The sequence below is a fragment of the Corapipo altera genome, unplaced genomic scaffold (genome assembly GCF_003945725.1).
Source record: "Corapipo altera isolate COAL_440 unplaced genomic scaffold, ASM394572v1 69, whole genome shotgun sequence".
Lineage (NCBI taxonomy): Eukaryota > Metazoa > Chordata > Aves > Passeriformes > Pipridae > Corapipo > Corapipo altera.
This window is the reverse complement of record NW_020884908.1, coordinates 7,358,351-7,382,571: the sequence shown is the minus strand read 5'-3', so window position 1 is coordinate 7,382,571 and position 24,221 is coordinate 7,358,351. Positions and strand designations below refer to the sequence as shown.

General features: G+C 42.0%; 1 protein-coding gene across 24 annotated transcripts in view; it reads right to left on the bottom strand.

The window, feature by feature from the left end:
* Positions 1–24,221, bottom strand: part of ADGRL3 (adhesion G protein-coupled receptor L3) — a 514,107-nt gene that overhangs the window by 134,342 nt on the left and 355,544 nt on the right. For 23 of the 24 annotated variants that reach the window (XM_027652756.1, XM_027652761.1, XM_027652740.1 and 20 more), the window contains one exon: positions 15,105–15,185. The exons of the other annotated variant lie outside the window; for it this stretch is intronic. In XM_027652756.1, the coding sequence (XP_027508557.1) occupies positions 15,105–15,185 (81 nt within the window). The remainder of the gene's footprint in view (positions 1–15,104; positions 15,186–24,221) is intronic. 24 annotated transcript variants of the gene reach the window in all.

The following is a 24,221-nucleotide window of genomic DNA, read 5'->3' as shown; positions in this document are numbered from 1 at the left end:
CATATGGTGGAGATTAGGCTTCAAGCATGGACCAGAAAAACATCCTAGAAGTATCACCACATCCCTGATGGGAGCTGGCTAGAGAAAAAACCCAGCACTGTAAATGTAGCTCGGGTTCTTCACCGGGAGTCCCTTCTGCTCAGCTTTTTCTAGCAAGCTACAGAAGGATGCTTGGGTTTACCCCCATCTGACATCCTCAAAAGAGGGAGGTGCCAGGTGGTAGATCCACTTCAAAGGCTGCCAGGTAGACAGAAACTAAAGCTCAGCCCCTTCACAAGATGCACTGGCCAAGTGCCCAGAGTTGAAATGCAAGGATGCAACCCGATCTTACCTTGCATCGACATCTAGGCCCCAGGACAGTCAGGAGACCAGTCTATGACAAGTGTTTTTGACCTGGCACAACCTGCTTGAAGGACAGCCCTTTCCAAGTATGTTGGATGTGACTCTCTACATCTGTCCAAAGCCCACTGGGAGTCCCAAACAGCCTTGCCTACACCAACACAAAGCATTTTGCTGAACTACTCCTACTCTTGTAGTGCAAGCTACCAGAGAGGGATGCTGCCGTGCTGACCTGTCAAGGCAGGAGGGACAGGCACTGCTATCTCCTAAAGCAGCTGAGAAAGCATTTTGGAAGGGAAAGTCACCTCAGAAAAGCAACCTTTGTGTTTGGAAATGCTCAAAGACACAGTTCTTGTGGATGGCAGAACCTACCTTGCTCGGCATGCACCTCCGTTCCTCCATCCTCCCTACTCATGTAACATGCTTGGTATTTTCCCAGCACCTCTTGCACAAGTGAATGCAATCTGTACTAATTAGCTGTTCACACAGCTTTTTGCTTTCTCCTGTGTTGCCTTTCCTCCTACATTTTTCTTCTTTTTCTCTCCAAATTGTTATATTTTTGTAAAACTTGTAGCTTTGAGCCCTCTACAAATAGGGGTAAAATACTCCGTGCTAACATGTTTTTGTTCCTTCCTGTGCCAGCATTCTTTTAAAAACCAAAACGGCACCTCTGGGAGCATGTTTTCTGGATCTAATTTGTAATTGCCTGTGCAAAGAGAACAGAAGGAAGATGTTAATTTCACTAGCTACTGATTGCAAAAGTCAATACTTCTTCAGCCATTTGTGCCATTTCTAATCTTGACAATTCTTCTGGAAAAAAATAAAATGTCAAAAAGTGCAAAATGTTTTACCCACATGTGCAGGTTATCAACAATGGTTCCTAGAAAGCACAACAAACAAAAAGTATTTTAAAGTATAATTACATTTCTCTTTTGTGTGAAAAGGAGAGGACATGTATTTCTGTCATTGGCTGCTGATTCTGGAAATATTTGCACATTAATTATACTGTGGCAGCAATAATCGACCAGCTCTACAATTGCCTTTTCTCTTTTCCCTCTTTCCTAGAGCTTCTACAGAAACAAAAAGACCATTTCCCATTTCTCAGAATAGTATGTGAAATAAACAGTCACAAAGTTAGTGGATGCCACAGTTAAAAAAATCTCTTTCTACAGAAACTAGATGTATGTGTGAGTGCATGAAGTTACTAATCACATAACCAGCACGAGGAAACCTAACGATAAAATCTGGTCTTCTAATGACAAGCAATGGCTCCCAGGTCATGCCCAATTTTCACCATTGTTGGGAAGGAGCAAGCCTTTATTAATACCACAGGAAGGTGAAGGACTGTGTGGGTAGAGCAACGGCTGGAGATGTGGCTGGCCACATTGATCCTAACAGGACTACACTGAGTAAGAGGGGCCCTGCTTTTAACAGTTGGGGCATTCTGTCATTCCTTCGGGAATCACAGGTGTTATTGCTCTAAAAGCTGTTTTGGGTCTTGCTCTTATGTTCACTTTCATTTGCCAGGACAATCATGACAAAGAGAGACAGACTGACCCTGTGCCGAGCTGGCCCCTACTCCACCATCGCTACCAGCTCCCCAGAGCTGCAGCTCAACAGCAAATTTTAGTGTTGCTACACTAGTTTCTTGCAATATAAATACTTTTATATGATTAATGTGTGGACTGCATGTTCTACAAACACTACAGCTAAACCAGAGACTTCAGGTACTCCGGCCACTGTGATGCCAGCAAGCAGGAGAGCTTATCTTGAGTGATGGAGGCATGTGAGTGCAGGAGCTTGCTGCTCCATAGGGACTCAAAAATATCACTTTAAATCAGATCTCTTTAAATATTTAGGATTTTAATTTCTCGGTTATTTCAATAAACAGGTAAGCATCAAAACAGAAACCAGTGGTCTCTATGTATAGTCAGATAGGAGTTTAAGGGTCTGCTGAGCACAAAGGGCATTAAGTGCATTAAGTGAGCAGACAGGCACACAGCAGCCCTGGTGTTACAGCAAACTTCAGCTCTCTCCCAGGAACCCTTTCACTTAAAGCAGGAAGCAGAGGAGAGCTGACAGAGAAGCACTGCATCTGAAAGCAGGGCCTCGAGATTTCGCTGTGAGCAAAAAATTCCTTTCCACTAAATGAGGCTCAACACCTGCCACTCTCTTGTCTCCAGCCTTTGTTCGCTCCCTTAATGAACACCTTTGTAAAAATAGCTGTAGATTAGAAAAGGAATTAACCTCCAAACAAAGGAGAAGACTAATTAAGCATTGCACTAAAAGAAAACAGAAGGGAAGTACATGTTTAAAAAAAAAAAGGGAAGAAGAAAGACAAGACAGCTGCAAAGATTTAATTCCATTTTTTCCTCTTGTAGGTCATTTTACTCAATGTAATTTCCTTTCTGTATTTGCACAAATTTGTTACTGAGGCACTGCCCATTAACAAAGGTTTTTTGTTTCTTTCCATTCACTACTCCCTTTTTTAATGCTTTGCATTACAAGCCCTCCATCAAAAAATAATCAAAAAAAAAGCAAAACAGATTTAAATTAGACTTTGGGAGTATGCCATTTCATATACTTCTCCCTAGAGAGCTTCAGCTAATTAAACAAATGATTGCAAAATACTCACAATGTCAACCCTGTCAGCTTATATGCGAAATATCTACACCAAGCCGTGTTTATTTAACCAAACACAATGTGGAGAAGCAATGTGCTCTGAAGATAAGCACAAACCTCAGGCCATATGGGGGCACACACTTTCTAAAACCATGGGTGAATTATGGAGAGGCCAAGGACTTTGAATATCCCTGCCCATGGTCTTGGGAGCCAGCAGGCAGAGCTATGCCAATCTGAAAGGGACAGGAGCTGAAGATCTGGGTGGCCAGGCTGAGAAAGAGACTTCGACAGATTCCAAAAATGGATGAGCACACTGAGTTGCTCCTGACATTTAGGATGAGCTCTATATTACTGCCCAGAGGACAGTGTAGGAGTGGTTAATGATGATGAAGGAAATATCTGGATTTTTGCTGTTAAATTGCAGCAGCTCAGAGCAAAAGCTGGAGAGAAGCAAGCAGATAGAAATAGGTGCCTGGGGTGGGAAACCAGGAATATAAATGTTACGTGATTAGTCTGTGCATAGTTGCTGGAGGCAGTGAAAGTCTCAATTGTCCAAAGCTAAAGGATTTTAAATCTCTCTATACGTTACATAAAAACATCCTTTAAAAAAAATTTTTTTTCCATCTCATCCTTTCCATCTTGTCTTGCCTTTCTCTACTCTAAGCTGTGTGGCTTGTCCAACATGCCCTGTCTGCCCATCCTCTCTGCCCAAACCATGCTGTCTGTTTTTACCCTCTGGTATTTCTCTCCCACTGACCTCATCTCCAATCCCTGTTCTAGTTCTTTATTCTTCCCGTTTCCTTCTTTGCAACACATACCTCCAGTATGAAGTACCCACTGCCTCCCAGGGGGGACTACTCCTTTCCTCCCACTCCTCCATCCTGCTCTTGTCTCACACTATATTTAATTTGCCCAAGTAAGTGACACTTCCCAGGCCAGGCAGCTCAGCTTCTAGGAAGATTTTATGGTCAGATGCATGTAACAAGGTATAACATAAATTATTACAGCCTTGACTGGGAAAATGTAATATTAACTTCCCTAAAGCCTTGTTAAGGGTCACAGAACCCACTGTACAAGGACTGAGAAAAAAGAACAGTGAGGACGGAAGGTAGAGAAGGAGAAGGAAAAGTAGCTCTGCTCACCATGGCAGGGCCAGAGGCTGAAGCTGATGTTAAAAATTACTAATGGGGTTATGATGTTGGCAAGCCTCCAAGGGGTTTCCCAGCCCTACTTAAGGACTGCTGCTTGCTGAGGCTCTGGCAAACACAACTGACCTCAACTGGGTGGACTGCTTGCTCACCATACCATGATTTAGGAGATGAGATTAAGAGAGGATAAGCCTCACCATACCTGATCCAGGCGCAAACCCAGCTCTGGTGTACTGAATGTTTGAAAATGTGAGAGGTAGTACTACAAGGTAAAAATTATCTATTCTGGGGTGCTATGACCATGATAATCCTGGATACTCCTGGGACACTGTCCTGGCTGAATCAACTAGGTGCAAGGCACAGCAGATTGAGATGAGCTCCTACCCATCCAGTCCTGATTGCTTCATGCCTTGGCAGCAGTATTAATGAGAAAACAGTTTTAAAAGGGGAAACTCAGTTCAGAACATTCCTTTAGGAGGAATGCCAAGATCCTTCCTTGTTTATTTTACTTGTTGTGTAAACATTTCTATAATGCTTATCAATACAGTCTGTAGAGTGTATTTTTTAAAATAAGCAGCACGAACATCAGTATCTTGCTTGTGATCTTGGCCTTTTCTTTGACTTTATACCCTGAATCTAATTTATCATTTGCCATTTTACTCTGTGTATGGTGCTGGCCACTACTTGATTGTACGCTCTTAGTGAATCAACCTAAATGAATGAGAAGGTACTGAAATCACATAATAGACACCAGCACTGGAAATGGTCAGGAAATAGCAATTAAGGATGAATGTTCTGTTTACATGATCGAGACACTTATATAAAGGCATGAGAAAGCTGAGAAATTCTTCAGTGAATGTGTCTGGTAAAAGCATTCAGTTCGCTTCTCCCAGATTCCTCCTTAGCAGCAATGGTTCCAGATTCTTATTGCTGAGCAATTTTAAAGTTCAGTGAACAAATTCTTTCCATTGTTTGATTTTCTCCCATTTTCTGTGTGAATTCTTCTCAAATCCAAGCTTACTTTTTGCTTCTAAATGTGAGCAACAATCTGCGGAGGCTCCAATCAAAATGGTGCATTAAACTTCATTTCCCCCCCCACCTAACTTCTTCAACACACATAACCCAGCTTGCATAGTTATGATCACGAAATATTAACATAATGTACCTCTTCCTTAGCAACAGCTATAGTGTCAGGGGAATGCAGCCCATAATAATGCAGCTTGATCTAGAAGCACAATAAAATATAAATAAGCTTGTTACACTTCAATGGCACACAGGATTCCACTGTGAAGGGCCTTCATGAATTTAGAAACCTCATCTTCTTTTTACTCTCCAATACAGATTATTTAGAAAAAGATTTATGGGTGCATATTCTCTTTTATTCCAGAAAATGAAATGTAATTGTTTACTCAGTAACAGTATTATTTTGCTGCACATCTACTACTACATTTGTGGGCATAATAGAGACACACACACACATATCTGTGGAAAGCAATGCTCATAATGAGATAAAGATGAAACCAGAACTTACAGAAAATCTAAAGGGGAGACTGCCATGAGAGCATCTACAGTTGTGGTCAGTTTTTAATAAAGAAAGCTCAAGCAATTTTCTCAAAAAAACCCAGCTGCAGGGAAACATAGTTACCAATTAGCGTGCTTAATCCAGAGCCCTCTATAAGACTTCCCTTGTACCTATCTGCAAAGAATCCAGCATCCCTGGCTGGGTAGGGGCAAAGCCTCCTCCTTGCCTCAAGTCCAGCTGTTTCTCTCCTCCCTGAAAGCTCCTTGGGCAACAGCCCCATGGCTGCTGCACATTCATGCATGCTGGTCCTCTAACCCTTATAATTACATTTAATCAACCTTAATCTATCTTCTTAAAGGCAATAAGATCTTTCAAATACTGCTTCTTGGAGTTTTCAGGGAGAATGAACTACATCAAGCCAATTCAAAGGCAGTAACAAACCATTTGGAGCCAGAGGATAGCAGTCCTTGTCTTCTGAGCAAACATTGCAGTTATGAAGCCAAATTTACTTGGCTGAAAGTCTTAAAGCATGAGGCCCTCTTCTGAGGGAGCCAAGTTATAATGTTAGCAAGGGGCTCCATAATGTTTATCAGTAAATCAGTATTTAGTATGCATTTATTAAGGCTGGGATTTCCAAACACTGTTTTCAGGAGTGAGGTACACAATTCACAGGTATAAAATTCTGTCTGAATGGATTATATCATATCACTAGAATTCCTTGTAACAAACAACACACAAAGGAAAGAACCAAAATTCAACAATCCATTTTAAGGGAATTCAGGGGCCAAAACAGGCTCTAAACCCAGACATTTTAGAAAGCATCAGATCACTGTCTCTGGTGGAAATCTCCCATTTCCAACAACTTCTGGTCAAACCAAAAATTATTCCAAGAGCCAAGTGCTGTAAAAAAACCTGCTTACCTACAGAAAATCTCACTGCACAACTGAAGAGCCGTCAAATGAACACAAAACTCTTCGACTCAGTGCTGTCAACAGTAGCATGTTTGAGCCTAACATGATTTGCTTGTATGGGAGATCATCTGCCTGCCTTTCTAGACATGCACTGCTGACGAGCATCAACGAGAGCACGGTAACCTTGCTCATTGACTCATGGTTCTCAAAGCAAATCCCATGGTCTGAGCAGTCAAACTCCTGGCCGTAGTACCAGACCTCATAAACGTTTGTTATTTGCCAGATTCAACTTGCCAGATTAAACTGGCCCTTTTAAACGCCCTCCCCCTAATTAGGAGGACTGATGAAAACAACTAACTGAAAAAACTATAAAAAGAATGAAAAGAATTAACATTTTCCAGAAGAAGATGGTATAGATGTAACAAGACATTCTAGCACTGCAAATATTTTAGTATGCATGCCACTCAGAAATCCACATCACAAGACAAGGAAAGGTTAATATTTTGTTAGGTAAATATATCATTCATAATCTAGTGTTAAAATCACTGTGTACCGGCAACAGGAAACTCTATCAGACACTAAGAAGTTATCTACTATTATAAATGGTGTTAACTGGATAATTTTTCATCCAGCTTTATAACTGAGGAAGAATAACACAAATACTACCCCCTGTAGTTGCAGCAGAATAAAACATGTTTTCTCACAAAGTAACAAAATACCAATAATACACCAGTAGTGCTATATCAGAGATGGCTTCCTACCTGTAGTGCTAACAAACTGTCTTCCCAGATTTACAGTAGAGTTGCTCCTCACCAGGGTTTTAACCCCCCCAAACAAGGGGGGTTATACTAAAAAAATGTATAAAAGGCATTTCATAAAGGATCCTACGCCAACCTGATCCCTCAAATTTGTACCTATTTGTGAATATACACAAGCCCTCCACTAGACAACTGCTGTCAAACTGCAAAACTTCCTCCTTTTCTAGAGGACTCCTCTAGAAAAACATGGTTGTCATATCCTGCCAGGTGATGATGACACATTTCACTTACATCATGGAGCACTTCTATAAGCAGGCCCCATACGACACAACGTGACAGAAGACACAACATCCAGCAAAGGATGCAAGCAGACAACTGCAGTGGCAGACCAAGGCTTTCTAGGGGCTAAGCTGCTTGTGGCAGAGGGTTCCCATAGGAAGTGTCACCCCACATCATGCACCTTTTTAACATCTCTGGATGGGTAAAATGAAGGTCTGTTATGCCTCTCAATCAAAGCACTGCAGACCAATCCTATTCTCTTTTACACAGGCGTATGGCTTAGGAAATCACTGAACCTGAAATTTGATCTCTCATATGATTTATTTGCCATCTTCTCCCATTACACAAATATAAATATAACAGGCATTTTTCTATAGCCCTGAAATTATTCAGAATTAATACCAGATGACAAAATGGACTATGCACCAGGAGGGGAAAAGTTACAGTAAAAGCTCCTTCCCATTAATGGGGCCATTCATTCATATGCCCACTATTCCACAGGGGAGCTGGACATAAATTATGTATTTGACATCTAGTTATAGATGATTATATGTGACATAATGAAGTTATAATGGAAGGAGTTTGCACATTGTTTAGTTATTAAGTGCCCATTTCTTGTCCCTGCACCAGGTGCAATGGTGATAGGCCGTACAAATCATCCAGAAGAAATGCCAAAATGGGCTCCCTTACTGATAAAGCACCACACATGTTTATTAATTTAACAGCTTGTCTTATGTCTCCCCCATCTGCTCATTTAAAACAGTTATTTGCCCTATAAATATTTCAAAAAGGGAAGTGTAGCCAAAAATTAGTCTGGCAGAAAAGGGGAAAAAAAGAAAAGTTCGAGAAGGGTCTCATGCTGTATGCAGCACTGCACTCTTTTTTCCACATTGAACTGGTTCAACGGCTTTTTTTCAAGTTGGTAATAGGACATTCACTTTAGATTAGTGATGCTTGAGGGTGCACCACCATAGCTGACTCTACTTTCCAGCTGTTGCCACTGTCAGGTGAGTGAAAACTTCCTCCACTGATGGCGAGTGGCAAAACTCAGTACAGCGGAAAATGAAACCCACCGTCAAAAGAATCTCCTGGGTGCATGTCTTTGTCCATTTTGAGCTTATCAGGTCATACGGTAGCTTCAAACAGCCTACAAAGAATAACATTTCAAGGCATCTTTAAATCACTGTTCATGCTGATCTCCATAGCAAAACTCCTTTATGAGGCAGCAGCTAGCTGGTGAAAAAAGCTACTTAAAAAGTGCCTTTTCTTTCTTTTTTTTCAGGTGGCTAGGAATAATGGAAAAGATGTTAAATATCACTCAGACTGTTCCTCCCCTTCCCCCCCCCCCCCTCCCCAGTTCTTAAATATTTTCAAGTGTAAATACTTTGAACAGTTTCCACCAGCATACAGGATTTAGCACTCCTCCTTGAGAGACTTCGTTAGCTCCAGCTTTCTGCTACAGCAAACGCTGTTATCTTATAAATAAACAGCAATGCCCCGAGGTGCTCCTCTGCAGTGAAAACACACATTCCAAAGAAATAAGAGTAACAGTTCAACACCATAGTAAAAACAAAAACTGCGAATGGCACACAATTAACTCTTTCTGACTGAGAATACCTACAGGACATAAAGTGGGACCTTGCTGATGGTAACAAGCAAACAGGAGGGCTATGAGTTGGTTGCAAGATTTCCAGAAGCTCTGGCTACTCTGGTCATGATACTGGTTATCACCATCCTTAATGCCTAATGAGGAATTAATAAATGTAGAGCATGGCCCATGTTCAAAGCAGCTGCCTGCTTCAGGGAATCACTGTAGTCCAGAAGGGTGGACATTTTGGTATATATCTGAGTCACAATGAGAGATTTTCAGAGAGCTCTAGATAAAACTGAGAATAAATAGTATTGTACCCTTGCATTAGAGCTCACCCATACCTCCACCAGCTTCATGACTCAAACAAACTCCATACCTGGCAATACATTCCTGTATCTGCATCTATCACACCACCCAAACCCCAACCCGTCGCAATGCTGAGCTGTTTGAAGACTCATAACCAGCCTGGAATGAGGCTGCCCATCACAAAAAAATACAGAACTCAAATAAGAAGTAAACAAACAGTAAAGGAACCCAGCAAACAAATCTGTATGGACCTCTTCAAAGCAAGGCAGCTTCAAATTCACTGTATATGTGAAGCCTATAGTCATTGCAAAACCTTTACACTGACCATGTAAGTATGGTGAACAGTCATCTCCCATCCAACTGGTATCCCATTCAATACCAGTTACCTGCATGCCTCTTATACCCACCCTCGTTGCCAGAAAAGTCACATGAGATGACAGAATGTCGCTGGCTTGCTGCAACGAGCATGCACACCCCATGTCGGAGTGAGTGAGTGAGATCCTCAGTGGGCTCAGGGCAGCGAAAAACAAGTGCTGAGAGATGTTATCCTTGAAGAAAAGACTGAGCAAAAGCAAAGAAGAAAACCCTGTACGTGACCAAGGAAGAGTAGGACACTATATAGCATCCCAGAATTGCATTTTTCCCAGGGAAAAAGGGAATAAAGGTCCTGATCACAGGAGACCACAAATAGCATCCAGTGCACGATCCTTTTTACTTAAAGGTATTGAATTAGTCTCTCCCCTGGACTCTTCCACATGAAGGACATCAGGAAAATAATATTGCCTTAAGGAGCTGGAAACACAAAGTTGTAACTAACTCTAAAGGGAAGGAACAGGATGAGTAAAAGCGGGACCTCAGAGAGCAGCAGTGGAACAGTGTAAAGGACCCTTGAGCTGAAAAATGGCTTCCCCAGCCCGGATATAAGGATGTGCCTGTCCAACACCAACTTGGAGCAGAAACTCCTGTGCAGCACCTCTCTCATAGCACTGAATCTGGGGAGGGAGAGGCAGGCAAGCTGGTGTCTCAGGGCCTGTCAAGCACGGGGTACGTGACCCTGTGTGTCAGCCTGAATTAAGGCAAGGAGTGCCACTGGGCCTCGCTGCCCAGTACTCCCCTTTCTCTGGACCTGGGAAGGAGGATTGGGGCTGTGCAATAAGCCCAGCTGTCAGATCTCCTATATCATCTGCAAAGCCATCGACCCTCTCTGGGACCTTTGGGAGGAGGAAAAAAAAAAAAGATCCAGAACGTATACTTACAAAAACCTCCTCTATTTTTGGTAATAAGATTAACAGTATTGCTAATGTTCAGGAATGATTCTCCCTCAGACACTGTAAATGCAAAGGGGGAGAAAAATAGCAGAATGGATCCAGTTTTGAAGAAATAAAGTACAAAGGAACACGCCACTAAGATGGAGAATCAAGGGGTAAACCCAGCAAAACCTCTCTCTGTCTCCTTGACATGCTGTCTAAGGAGCAGGGCCAGATTCTGTGTTTATGGAAGATGAACCTAATAACTGAGGTTTACAGGAAAACCTCCCACAGTGCCTTAAATGGGGCCAAAATAACCTCCCTGGCTAGCGAAATCTGCACAGAAGGGGTAGAACTTTCTGTGCCTCCTTCATTTGTTATTTATTTTGGGAACTGGGGACCAATACAGAGTTTTGCTTATCAGTTAATATTTTGGAAAGGTACTGTCTTTGAGCATATCAATCTCCAAGATAACTACTCTCTGAGCTTCAATTTTAAAGGACACCTTTGCAAAACATCAGTTCAACAAGGGAGGAGAGTTTCTCAGTTTGTCCAGCTTTAAACGCCAGGCATACCTTTCACGTTTAATATGATTCCACATATACGCTAAAATCTGTTTCTATAGAGCTTTATAAATAGTTTTAGTGTGCATACTCCATGAGTTTAATTCACTTCTTTACCATTTTTTTAGTACCTGGCAGAATTTGAGCACAAATGCTGAATTTGATTTATTACTATATATGATAATTCCATAAAATCCCTTCCTAAGCCAGAGTATCAGTGTCACTCTCATCTATGAAACTCCTTGCTATTGTCAGTAACCAGCAATCCATTTTGAAACTCAGGCTTAATCTTCAGTCTGTGAGATCACAACCTAAGGTCTCAGCTATCCCTGGAATTATTCTGTGCACAGAAGGTGTAAACACTTGCATAAAAATCAAGTAATGACATCCAGATTGCTGGACTGCAAGGAGGTGTAAAAATAATGGTTAACAGTGCTTCATATATGGAACTAATTCTAAACCAGCCTCAAATTAAAAAGGGAGTGGGGAATATGAAGTATCTTCATGAAAAATGCTGACTCAGGGCTTCATTTCTATTAAGTGATGTACAGTGTCATCACTCTGTGGCTGTACAGAGCAGTGGCTCAGAGCAATTACCCAGTAATGCATGGTGACACTGATGTGCTAGTAAACTACTGGAGTTCATACTCTATTCACTGCTAGCATCAGGACTCTGAAAGGCAGGTAAAAACTCCTTGCATGCATAAACAATGTGTGTAAATGTCACCAGTGATAAAAATTTTAAAAAGGAGAAGGAAGAGGCAGTTACAAATAAATCTGTCAGCTGAGAATTGTAACTGCGTAGACTCACAGGAGCACTAAAGCTGTATCTTTTTTTGATAATACAGGATGGAAAAGACGCTTCTATATTGCTACCCAGGCTGTATTTCCATTAATTACAATTAAAACCGTATGGTGGCTTCTTCTATTTGCCACTCTGAGTGCAACATTGCCCTGCTCCTGGTGTTCAGCTTACTGTGAGGGGGAATGCAGAGGGGAAATGAAGAGCATCAAAGGAGCAGACAAAAGCATTAGTAGTTTATGCCGACTGTCCTAATGCTGCTCTGTTTTTAGAGTTCCAGCTACAGGAATTGTGGAGGAACAACAAGACCTTCAGGACAGGTATTTTTAACTCCTTTGTTTAAAACAGCTCCTGTGGTTATGGGATGAAGCTTGGAACATGACCTCAGTATGTCCTAAGGTGTCAGAAAATGGAGCCAAACAAACAAAAAATGTAGGCCTAACATACTTAGAAAAAAACCCATAAAATATTATTACAACATTCAAATGGATTTTGGATTCTGAGCCTAGAAATGAGGTAGCAGGTAAATAAGTAAAGCTACATGTCCCACGTGTCAGAGCCAGAGAAAAGTCTTGCTCTTCCCCCAGGAAACAGTACCCATTACTCACATTTTTAACAGCCCCTAGTCACCAGCTAATAGATTGATGCCTCCAGAGCTGGCTTCCTCCCTGGCCCTCTCCTATTAAGTGACACAAGGGTATTCAAGCCCTTTTACCAATGCACAGCAGCAGTAATATGAGTTCTTCCACACTAAGCAGCTCCTTCTTTAAGATTTGTCAACCAGGGGGGTGGAGGCCCTGGTGAAAGCAGTTAATGTAGCAGTTTGTGTTGGAAAAGCTCCATTTTACCTTCTCTGCAAGCACTGCAACTGTTTGCCTGACCCACTTTGCCCCGCTCCTGGTGGCACTGCCATTTATCTTGCTGAGGTAGCTATGCCCTCGTGAACACCAGATCACTGAAGGTTTTTGTTAGTCATTAGCTCTTTTCTCTTGGAGAAAGAAAGGCACAGCTTTTTGTCTGCTGCTGTTCCAGCATCCTTGAGTCTTCCATAGGCTGCTCCAGACCCCAAGGCAAGGATTTACACTGACCTATTCTAAGTAAGCTCTGATTCATCAAATCAATGACAAACTAGAGCCAGAAGGTCCTGGAAGTCATAACTGTCTCTGCCTTACTGAGGTGCTCTGCTATAAAAGCACGGTAGTAAATTTTACCATAGAACTGGAGGTTTTCAAGTGACTTAGAAGCTGATGATCTCAGATGCATGTGTCAAATCTCAGGGTAGTTCACTCAAAGCTGTATGGAGGTTGTGGACTGTCAGGAGATTACACTCAACCAGCCTGACTCACGGCAAGACCAGACTGGGAGAGAAGACTGAATCTGACATCCTCACATCCAAGTTCCACCACCATCTGGTTTCACCTTGCAGAGATGCAAGAGGAACAGCCATGGAATGATAATGCTGAGGCTGCTTCTGTGCAGCAAGACTCAATTCCTTAGTTTTTGTTATTGCATCATCTAAGCAAACACACATTTACACATACAAAGGGAAAAAAATCAGCAAACATTTAAGTTCATTTAAGATCAAGTTACAGAATCTAGCTACGTGGATGCTGGTGGAAAAGCTCAGTCAAAACTGAAGGAGACTTTAATGCCAAGAGCACTAACACTATGCTTTTCTATAGCCCACAAAGCCCTTGGGCCATTTGGAGGAACGGGATTTGCAGTTGTAGCTGCAATTCACCAACAGAAAGGTTTTTCTGTCTCCCAGATTATTAGAGATAGATAACAAAGTGAGATTGAGAAGACAGCTTTCTTCATATTCCATAATGAAAGTGTGTCTATCCAGATTAATCTTGCATTAACACGTTGTATTTTTCAATTAAGAGCAGTTAGAGAAACAAGTGTGGACACAGACACACATCAATAGCCTTACAGTGTTGTGGCAGAATGGTGACGATCACTACAAAGGTCAACTTGGTACCCTTTCTGCCACAGTAGCACCCTTTGGAGAGTGGGAGAAAGGAAAAAAACCCCAACTCTAAGCTACAGTGCATCTCTATGCTATCACGTTTTGGCTGTCCTCTTCCTCCCTTTCTCTCCTTCTGCAACATTCCCTGTGTTTGATATTCATATACACTTACGGAGCTGACCAAGAAATCCCTTCATATTCCTGTTTGATTTTAGCTTTGCTATTACCTACTCCAAAAGAAGCTGGTAATTTTGATATCCTACATGAATATTGACAACCTAACTAAAAGGAGCAAAAGGAGGTGTAAGAAGTCTGCACCAGCACATATGCTTGCTCTGGGGATAAACTCACTACCCCAGGTCACAAAGGCAAACACTGGGGGCTCAGCACAGCACAGCCAGGGGATGATCCTCCAAATGAGGCAGAGAAATCAAGGGCTTACATTCACATTGCTTTACTTGTGCCATTCAAGAGAGCCACCTATCTTAGCAGGACTATTCTGGACTTACTCCATACTGGCTACTAGCGTCACTCCCAAGGGCAATGAGCTCCCCTAAAATTTGAGTCATTCTCTACAGTCATCCTCTACTGAGTCTAGAAAAAAACTCAAGCAACAGCGATGAGGATTGAATCCAGGCTGGAACCACTGCACAAGCCCTTCTGTACCCTTTACTCATCCGAGGGGCAGCTGAAATCTCCCTTTCTGCATTCTGCCATCAGCTCCCTGTGCCTTTGTACTGCCATTAGGAGGGAGAGGTGCAGGACAGAGGGCAGGATCTAAGGTATGCTGCCCCCTGCAAGAGTAAACTAGTGGGGAGAGCAAAATAGCTTGTGAAGTGATGGTATGTTCAAAGCTATGTAATGGGACATATGGGACATGGCCACCTGTCATACATCTCTCTTGTAGGAATTAATTTGCCCCTGAGAGTGTCCTTGGATGGAAGGTGATAACTTTACAATGGAGGCTCTATGAACAAGTGAGTGACATGTACCCACGCTTATGGCTGGTTCACAATGCCATGAATGGAGGCTGTCTCACTGACTCACCCTTGGATGGCGGTCTCTCCAGATCCGAATCGAGGTGGATCGGTGGGGCAATGTAGGAAACCTGCCCATGGTGAGCCTGCCCTGTGGACAAATAAGTGGTTTAGTTCCACTGTTTCCTACAGAGATATATCAGGGCTATAATCAAATGGACAGTATTTTTATGGCACCGGTTTAAAAACAGGTTTTGAAGCATTTTGTTCTATTGTGCATTTTTCCCAAGGAACTTCCATGTTGTGCAGACATCTGATGAAAAGTTGAAAACACTCCCATCTCTTCTGCTTTTTCCTTGCAGACATGGGTACTCTGCTGAACTTTAGTTATACCTGCTTTACCACTACCACATATGTGTTGCACCATGTTCTCTTGAAAGGCCATGTGCTACAGAAGACCACTGATTTCACACAAGCCCATTCAATCTGTTCATCTCACTCCAAGAGAGAAGTAAGCATTTCTATGTCACAGCAATTTTTGAAGGAAGCATGGGATGCAGCACAAGTCAACCTGTTTGTCCCACCTGCAGAAGATGTAAATATCATTTTTTGGAACTCAGCATTGCTTTCAGCTCAGTGGAACCTTTTTGGTTCCCTACACCACCATGCGGTTTCAGAGTTGCTAAGACCCAATTCTTCTCCAGCAATTTGAAGGTAACTATATCAAGAAACTTCTATTTATAATAAAAACATTTTGTTATAATTCATCTATTTACTGTAACAATTTACAGGGTTGTTAATCTCTTTTTCTAAACATGGAAAGTTAATGACACATAGATTATGATAACAGTTAGGGTAACCTTCCCGTTTCAAGTAATATTCGCTCTGCAATAAAAGCAGTTGATTCCTCTTATGAGACACATTCCAAATAATTAATACAGCTCCCTGTTGACACTTGCTGTTGTTGCTCCAAGCAATTTCCAAGCTAGCGACACAGGCAGTGGAGCAGCGATACAGTCTTCAGGCTTCTTTGTAATGACATCCAGGAATACCACAAGCACGGTATGCTGGTGCACATAATATGTGGAAAACATCTCTTCAGGGACATAAAATATTAATGGGAAAGGAGAGAGGAAAAACAAAAAAAAGAAGTGTGTCTGAATGGGCAAATTATATTTACTGCTTTACACTGAGGGTGACTCAGATAATTTGCATTATTAGCCATTACAGCAACTGGACGTAATTCAGGTTTAAAATCTACTGACACATCATAAATTCTGTATTTGCTTTTAAGTGCTTTAACATGGGAAATCTGCTTCAGGCAAACCCATAGCTAATAACAAGTTACTCTGCTTTCCTCTTCTCGTTTACATGTTAAAAATCCATTTGGTGTCATTAGTGTGCACAAGTCATCATTTAATAGCTGCTTGGTTCTGCAGCAGAAACAGGCAGACGATCTGCTCTCACTCCAAGCTGCTCAGTGTGCAGGATAGTGCCCTTATAACCGTAGAACAGTCTCAGCATTTGCTGCATCAAAGATACCACAGAAATGCTAAAGAGCTGAGGTTGGCAGGGAACTCTGGAAATCACCTAATCCATCCCAAGGGCTACAAGAGCCCATAGCAAGTATCCAATCTCATTTTTAGTATCTCTAAGGATGGAGACTCCACAGTCTCTCTGCTCAATCTGTACCAGTGCTTGGCCACCCTCACATGAAAAAAAAAATAAAAGCTTCTCCACTATCTGCCTCTAAGAAGAGCATGGCTCCATCTTCCTTACTTCCCCTCATCACATATTTATACTTGCCAGTAAGATCGCCTGGATGATCTGGTCCAGGACAGTCACAGCTCTCTCAGCCTCTCCCCACACAGAGATGCTTCAATCCCTTAATCATCATTGTGGCCCTTTGCTGGACTGGCTCCAGTAAGTCCCTGTTTTTCTTGTACTGGGTAGCCCAGCACAGTACCCAACATTCTGATATGTCTCACCAGAGCTGAGTAGAGAGGCAGGATCACCTCCCTTGATCTGCTGGCAATGCTTTGTCTAGTGCAACCCAAGAGCCTGGTGGTCTTTTCTGCCCTGTGAACACACTGTTAACACGTGGGTTTTGGGTTGTGTGGTTTTGTTTTTTTTTTTTTTTTTTTGCTTCTTTTGATTTTTTTTTTTTAATCACCTGGTCTTCTTGGGACCAAGTAATCCCAAAACCAAAAAAGAATGATTCTATAAGCTTAAAGGGCTAGGCCAGAATACACGTACAGTATATAAAAGACTACAAGAGTTTGTTTAGACATTCACTACAAATCAGTAATAACCATGGAAGCTTATTAATGTTTTATAAAAGCTTTTACCTTATATGGAGGAAGTATCAAATGTTCTCTAGTGATAAATGAAACAAGTTACAGAAAGCTTTTATCTACTTGCTGTTGATGCAAAACACAGTTACTTCAAAAAAAACCAACCAAACAAACTTGACTCCAGTTAGACTGTACACTTCCAACAATGCTAATAAATCAAATTTTCGGTTTTAATATTCCCTCTATAATAAAGCAATGTGAACAATTGTTGTGATTTATATTCTGGGCACAAATGCCAGTTCAGGTGTTCTTCAGACTCATATGAGTCTTCCCATTTGAGGAACAAAGGTTCTCCACTGCTGAGTCCCTAGTGATACATTCAGAATCAGGATACCTTACAAATCTTCTTATTAAGCAACAGAATCACATTTTTGCTTTGGTTTTGCTACTATTGGCAGTGGTGACCTCAGAGAATTGAGGGAAGGGAGGCAAGGGGAGGTGTTTGAATCAAGGCCTGGCAATGGGACTGGTACACAAGAACACGGTACTCCTGGTTTTAACAGTATTAAAAGTTCTGCCACTGATTGTATTAAAAACCAGTATTTTACCTAATGGACCTATGAAAGATTTTGAGACTGATAATACTGATGCAGCTCAAGTTGATAACAGAGACTGACAGAACAAGTTTTGCCAAGTGAGGCCAACTCCCAGTACCTTTTGAGTGAGTTTTGCACTTTCAGATGCCTACTGCAAGCCCTGGCTCTAAGAATGAATGACTCCTATCTCCCCCTCTTTAGTTGCAGCTGCTGCAGAAAAGCACTTGAAAAGGGGGATGTGAGACCCTTAATAGAAAAAAAAAAAAAAAAGAAGGCAGAAACACTCAACACCAGTCTCTTCAATCCTTCAGCTGTTTTTAGTGCACACTGGGTCTGAGCTGACAAAGGTGCAGGACCAAGAGGTGGGACCTGGCCTCTCTTACCATCTCTCCAGCTGCCATACTTTAATATCTACACTCACACTTATAAACCAATGAGCCTATTTGTTTGACTGCTCTTAGATCTGAAGAGCTGCCCATATGCTAACCAATGCTGGCCTGGTACCTGTGCTTATTGGAGTGGAAATGCCTGGTGTCAGTTCCTTTTTGAATTTTGAAGGATTCTCCAAAGAAAACTGCACCTTGTCTTCTAGTTAAGAAAAAAAAAAAAGTAGACTTCTGATAAAATACCAGAGGTCAAGATGTCTCTGTTGCTGATGAGAAGTTCACCATGCCTCATATTATAACAGCTTGCATGGCCTTCTCCAGATCCCACCCTGCCTATAACCATCTACTGTTTCTGCAGCCGGCTCCCAGGTAAAAAAGTAAACAGTAATCAAACATAATCATCAAAGTAACATTTGATGAAGTTGCCAATTTTTTATGTACTAGCTAAGGTTGTGCTCCATTTCCCTTACTCCTCTTGTCGGAAACATCCAGGCACTGACATGGTCAATGGCCGTGGCACCCTGTCAGTGGCAGGTGCTGGGCAGGGGGAGCAACAGGTAACAAGGGGTAATACTGGAAGACAACTGTGGATCAGTCCTGATCTGCTTTTCTTGTATCATAACACAGGGATTCAGGCCTGGCCAACACTGCCTAAATATCAAAACCATCTCAGGTGAGACACGGCAAATAGTAAGCATGACACAAGTAGCCACAAACAGCCTGTCTTCATAGCAGCCACGTGCATGTGCTGTGACAATGTCAAAAAAAAAGCATGTTTGGTAGTAACAATTCTGGGAGCAAAATATGGATATGACCTTGAAAATCTATCTGGTGACATGGCCTCCCTCGGGTAGAGGGAACAAGAAAGGTGTTTCTGAATTAGAAAAAGTGCTTGACTGGCCATTATTTTCAGGTCTGACACATGAGAGATGCAATAGATTTTAAAAAGCCCATAAGTTGGAAGAACAAAGATAATGTTTTGTGAAGACTGAAAGAAATATAATAGCTTGGCCTAAGGGATTTTTCTTCTTACTATTTTTTTTAAAAGGGATCTGGATGCTCACAGACAGAAAGTAAACACCCACATATCTTCAAAAATCTGCCCCTAAGTGAATTAGTCACCTACAGATGCAATGATATAAAACTACAGAAAAAAATCTGCGAACGCATGGACTAACCAAGAAAAGTTGCAACAAAGCAGTCTCACCTGTGTATCTATTAAAACCATTTCCCCTTGATCCTTTTTAGAAACATACCCACTGTTTGTAGCATCTAACAGGGAAGGCCTCCTTCCTGATCCTATGCCAAGTTTCCAGTGCCGGTGACATTTGATTTTTCTAGAGCACAACTCCTGTTGTCATGTATGCACATGGGAAACCTTTCTGCCTGGCCCTTGCTCATTTTTTACCTGAGATTTTCCTGTGCACTGTCAAAGAGAAAACCTGTACAGAAAACTGAATGATTCAAACGCCCAAAAGCAAAGAAAAAGAACAGTGACATTTACTCAACTAAAAATAAGACTTTTTAAAACATACGATGAGAGACATCCTGAACATCTGATTACTTGTCTCCTAAAGCTGGTGATGCCATGAAGATAACTAAGATAACTAAAATCACCAGAATGGGATGGTTCTCACTTTTCCCTACTGCTCCTTTGCTCAGTGCCTATGGTACCGTGGTGGATATGGACAGTTGTGCACCTAAACTGCAGTTCTGCCCCATGCCTGACCCAGTTCCAGCAGCAACAACGAGCAGCCACCGGGAGATATATTTTTTTAAACAAACATGCTTCAAACTCTTTGTTCTCAAGGGGTGAGAGTCCCCTTTCTTTGCTGTCCTTATCCAGAGGCGATCACTGCAACACATTTTTTTGCTGTCATATCGGATTACTGAGATTTCTACCCATTTTCCAGCCTCTTTTATCATGCTTTGTCTTCCACAGGTTCACCAGTTCTCAAGATCCTTCTTAGACAATTTAGCTAGCATTTCATGCAGAGGACTTAATTTAATTTCATGCTGGTATCTCTGATGACCCATGTTCCCAGGTACTGCCTCTCCTACACCCTTTCTTGTCTGCACCTCCGAATGCAGACACCTCCATGGATTTAATCCCTCGTATGTTAGTCCACTTGCTTGGATCTTTAATGAGTTAATACCCATAAAAGTAAACAACAATTCCTCAGACTTTGATTTCAGTTCTTCACATAATTCCCCCTTTTTTAATAAGAATGGGGTAGGCACACACTAGATATACTAAATACATATTCTAAGGAAAAGTCTTGAAAAACATACTGACAATTTTACTAGTATCTTTACAGATAAAGTATTTTTTGCATGCTGTGGCCCTTTTTTCCATGTAACTGAAAATATTAATTTTTAAAAGCAGACCAGTTTGTCTGTGATACAACATTACTTTTTGGTCACATTTCTGTAATTCTCTAAATGTTAACAGGATCTTTTCAAAAATCTTATTTATTATCTAACAGAAGACTACTTCACTTAGTTGGATTGCAATTTCTAGGATCATCTCTCTCATATTCTTTAACTTCCAAAATCAGTACATTTTTTTCTTGCCCTTTTTTCTCCCCTCATGAGTCTTTTTGAATCCCATAATATGTAGGTATACATAAAAACATATGGAAAGAGAAATTAAAAAACTGGTAGGTTTGCAAACACGCTCCTTTGACATGCCATTAAACAAATTTCATTCATGCCTATTACTCGGTATATATTCAGACTTCTCCCAGCAGCCTTTTTTTCTGCCTTCCATCAATGACTATCTTTACAAAACATCATTTCCTCACTGCCCACCCTCTCCCATTTTGCATTAAGAGCTTTCTTTTTAAATAAAGCTTTTATAAAGCCATTCTCTACCTCAGATGTGTCAGAGTTAGCGCTGATTCTGTCCACCGCTTCATTTACTCATGGCCTTTTATGGAGTATCTCTCTTTCATCTGTACATCTCCCTTTCATCTTTCAATGCCCTTTTAACTCCTTAGGGTAGCAGCAACCCACCCGCTCCCGCTTCTTCCCTCCCTCCCAGGGTCATTTCCCTGTCCTTCCCTAGAAGCTGTGGATGCTTCTGAATACAAGAAAACCCTCTTTTCCAACAGGAACTCTCTGACTACATTATCTCTGCTCTCTTGCCGTTTTGCCTCTCGTATTTTATAATGGGAAGCATGGCAAGCTTAAAGCAACTGCAGCAGGAAAAGCAGGGTACATGCAAGAGTAGCTGCCACACAGGGACAGCTCCTGGTCACATCTGCCTGCTGAAAATGGAGGCTACCAACACCGGTAGCCTCAATGAGCGCTGACAGAGAGCCTTCCATCCACATCGAGGAGAGGGCTCCTGTGCAAAGCCACCACAAAAAGGAAATGTTTCCTCTCCCATACCGTTCTTGACAGAAGTTATAATATTGTAACATTTTATGTTGTTTACTTACACATTTCTTATGAAGCTGTCGAAAAAAGCATATAATAGTAGCTTTTTCAAATGCCAGCATTATGTCCTCATGTTTAGGGGATGAAGGACTGTGCTTTTCTCTGGAAAAAGCCCTGCTTTGGTGCATGAATTTTGTTTCTCTGCCTTTCAAAGAGAGGGGTCAACAGAAAAACTCAAAAGGAACCAATTTGCAGATGAGAAGCAAGAGGTGTGTTCTCACCTGCCTGTCCCAAGTTTGTGGCTGAGTTCCCCAGTACTGACCGAAGAAAACTTCATCCTCAGTCAAGAGGGCTGCCAAATACAAAGGAAACCTTGGAGTCAAGGAAGAAAGCTCAATAAAGGATGCAGGGAACAGGGTGAGCTGGGGAAATGTTTGGCTAATACCCTGTCACACTCCCGACTCATGTTTTAGATTAAATGCAAATCCAAAAGCAGTGCCCGGCAGTGTGCTTGCACGAACAGAAAGTGTGATCAAATGGACTAGACTTCTCTGAGGAAGTACCACTCCTGTTTTCAGTCTGTCGCAACAAACAACAGCTCTAACCATGAGAAGGAGGAAATCAAACCTTTTTGATATGGATGCCCCTCTTGTGACAGCCATTACCTGAGATGACTAGGAGGCTAGGTTAGAGCTATGGGCTAAAATAAGGACAAAAATAATGCCAAAGGAATGGATTAAAAACTGAGTATTACAGCAGCTGAAGCAATTGCAAGCTTTTCACAGTGGTAGATGAGTATTTTCCAAGGAGCATTCAGGACTCCTGTCCCAGCTAAAGTCAGGGGTGAATAAGCTTCTTCAAGTCATACCAAGATTCCTCATTTTGATGAGGAAACATTGTAATTTGTGTTTGGTGTTTAGATGGACCTCATCCTTTTGTTAAGGACTTAAAACACTAAATTTAGAAGCACTTTGGCTCCCGTGATGCTCTGCATCCTCCAATGCACATCCCAGAATCTCTCCTGTGGCACAAGAGTTTGGTATAAGGGCCGGGAAGGAAGAAGAACTGAAACACGTAGGAAATATTTCACCCATGCCATTATAATTAAACAGTGTTAAAGACCTCCTATCTTACCCCCAAACGGCAACACATAAAAGAAGGTTGTATGCAAATCTTGCGTTCCCCAGTGCCCAAGGCAGGGAGCTGACCTCCAGGGCTCCACATTTTTTGAGCTTTTCTCCCCAGTGCCTTGTCCAGTAGGCTAATGAAACACAACATGTTGTATTTTTCTTTCCCTCCCAGACATGCTTGCTGTCCTATGAAATATAAATTTACCAGTCACCTTCACTGAAAAACATGGGGTAGGAGGAGAAGGATTTTGGTGCAGAGGAAACACAGTGATTTGGACCAATGCAGTCCTCAGAGCCCTAAAGCAGACAAAATATTGGTAACCACAAACCACCCAAAGTAGGTTTAGGCACGGTGAACCCAGGGAGGTTTCCTTGGCCACCTCTCAGAGATTTAATGAAACACATTGTGCCAGCTTCTGCTGTCCTTACTCTACTCTTGTCCTAAAAGTCAAACAGGGTGTTTCCAAGCTCCTCAGTGGGTCAAGCCCAGCCTGTTCTGCCTCAGTTGTGGCTGAAAAGAACTGGGATAGAAAAGTTAGAAAGAGCTTTTCGGGGGAAACCTAGCCAAAGCAATCCAGTCCATCTCCTGCAGAGGCAAGATTGTTCCTTACACTGTTCTGAAAGGTGTCTCCTTGGGGCTGTCCACCTCCTCTCATTATCAGACACTGAGCAACAGATCTCATTGTCAGGAGATTTTGTTTCAGTTTTCTCTTTGAGGGGAAGGAATCCTGCTGCCTCCCCACCTGAGATGATTATGCCTTATTTTTTTTCCCTGTTGCTTGCTCTTTTTTCCCCACCTGAGCTCCCTTAGGACCTGCTCTTTGCTGCTGTGCTCTCACTATCACCCATGTTTCTTGTCTCCTCCAACTCTCTTAAATGCAGCCTTGTGTTACAGCTAACCCATTTCACAGCAGTCTTCTCTCCCCTGTGACATGGCCACGTATTCCTATCCCCTCTCTTGCAGCAAATCTGGCAATTAACGCAAGAACAGAGCCAGCTAGAGATGATCTGATGGAAAACAAGTCACTGAAAACAATAATTACTAGTTTTCCACTGGCTCAATGAGCAGAACCAATTCAGGCTGCTGTGGCAACAGTGCCAGATTTGATGCAAAAGAAAGGTCAAGAATAAAAGAGCCAGGGGTGGGACGGTGACAGCTATCAGTTTAACCGTAACATAAAACTGCACCCGGGAACAGTAGTGGCATTGTATCTGGACGTCCCCTCCATCCCCATACCAGACTCTCCCCTTGCCCCAGGGAGACTCCCACCAATTGCAACCTTCCTTCAATGCCTTTCAGACAGCTTTTAATCCACCTGCCAGCATAATTTAGAGAGCTATATCTCACAACTCCAGGTCAAGGGTTCTAATGAAAGCCAAACGTGTTACAGCACACTTGC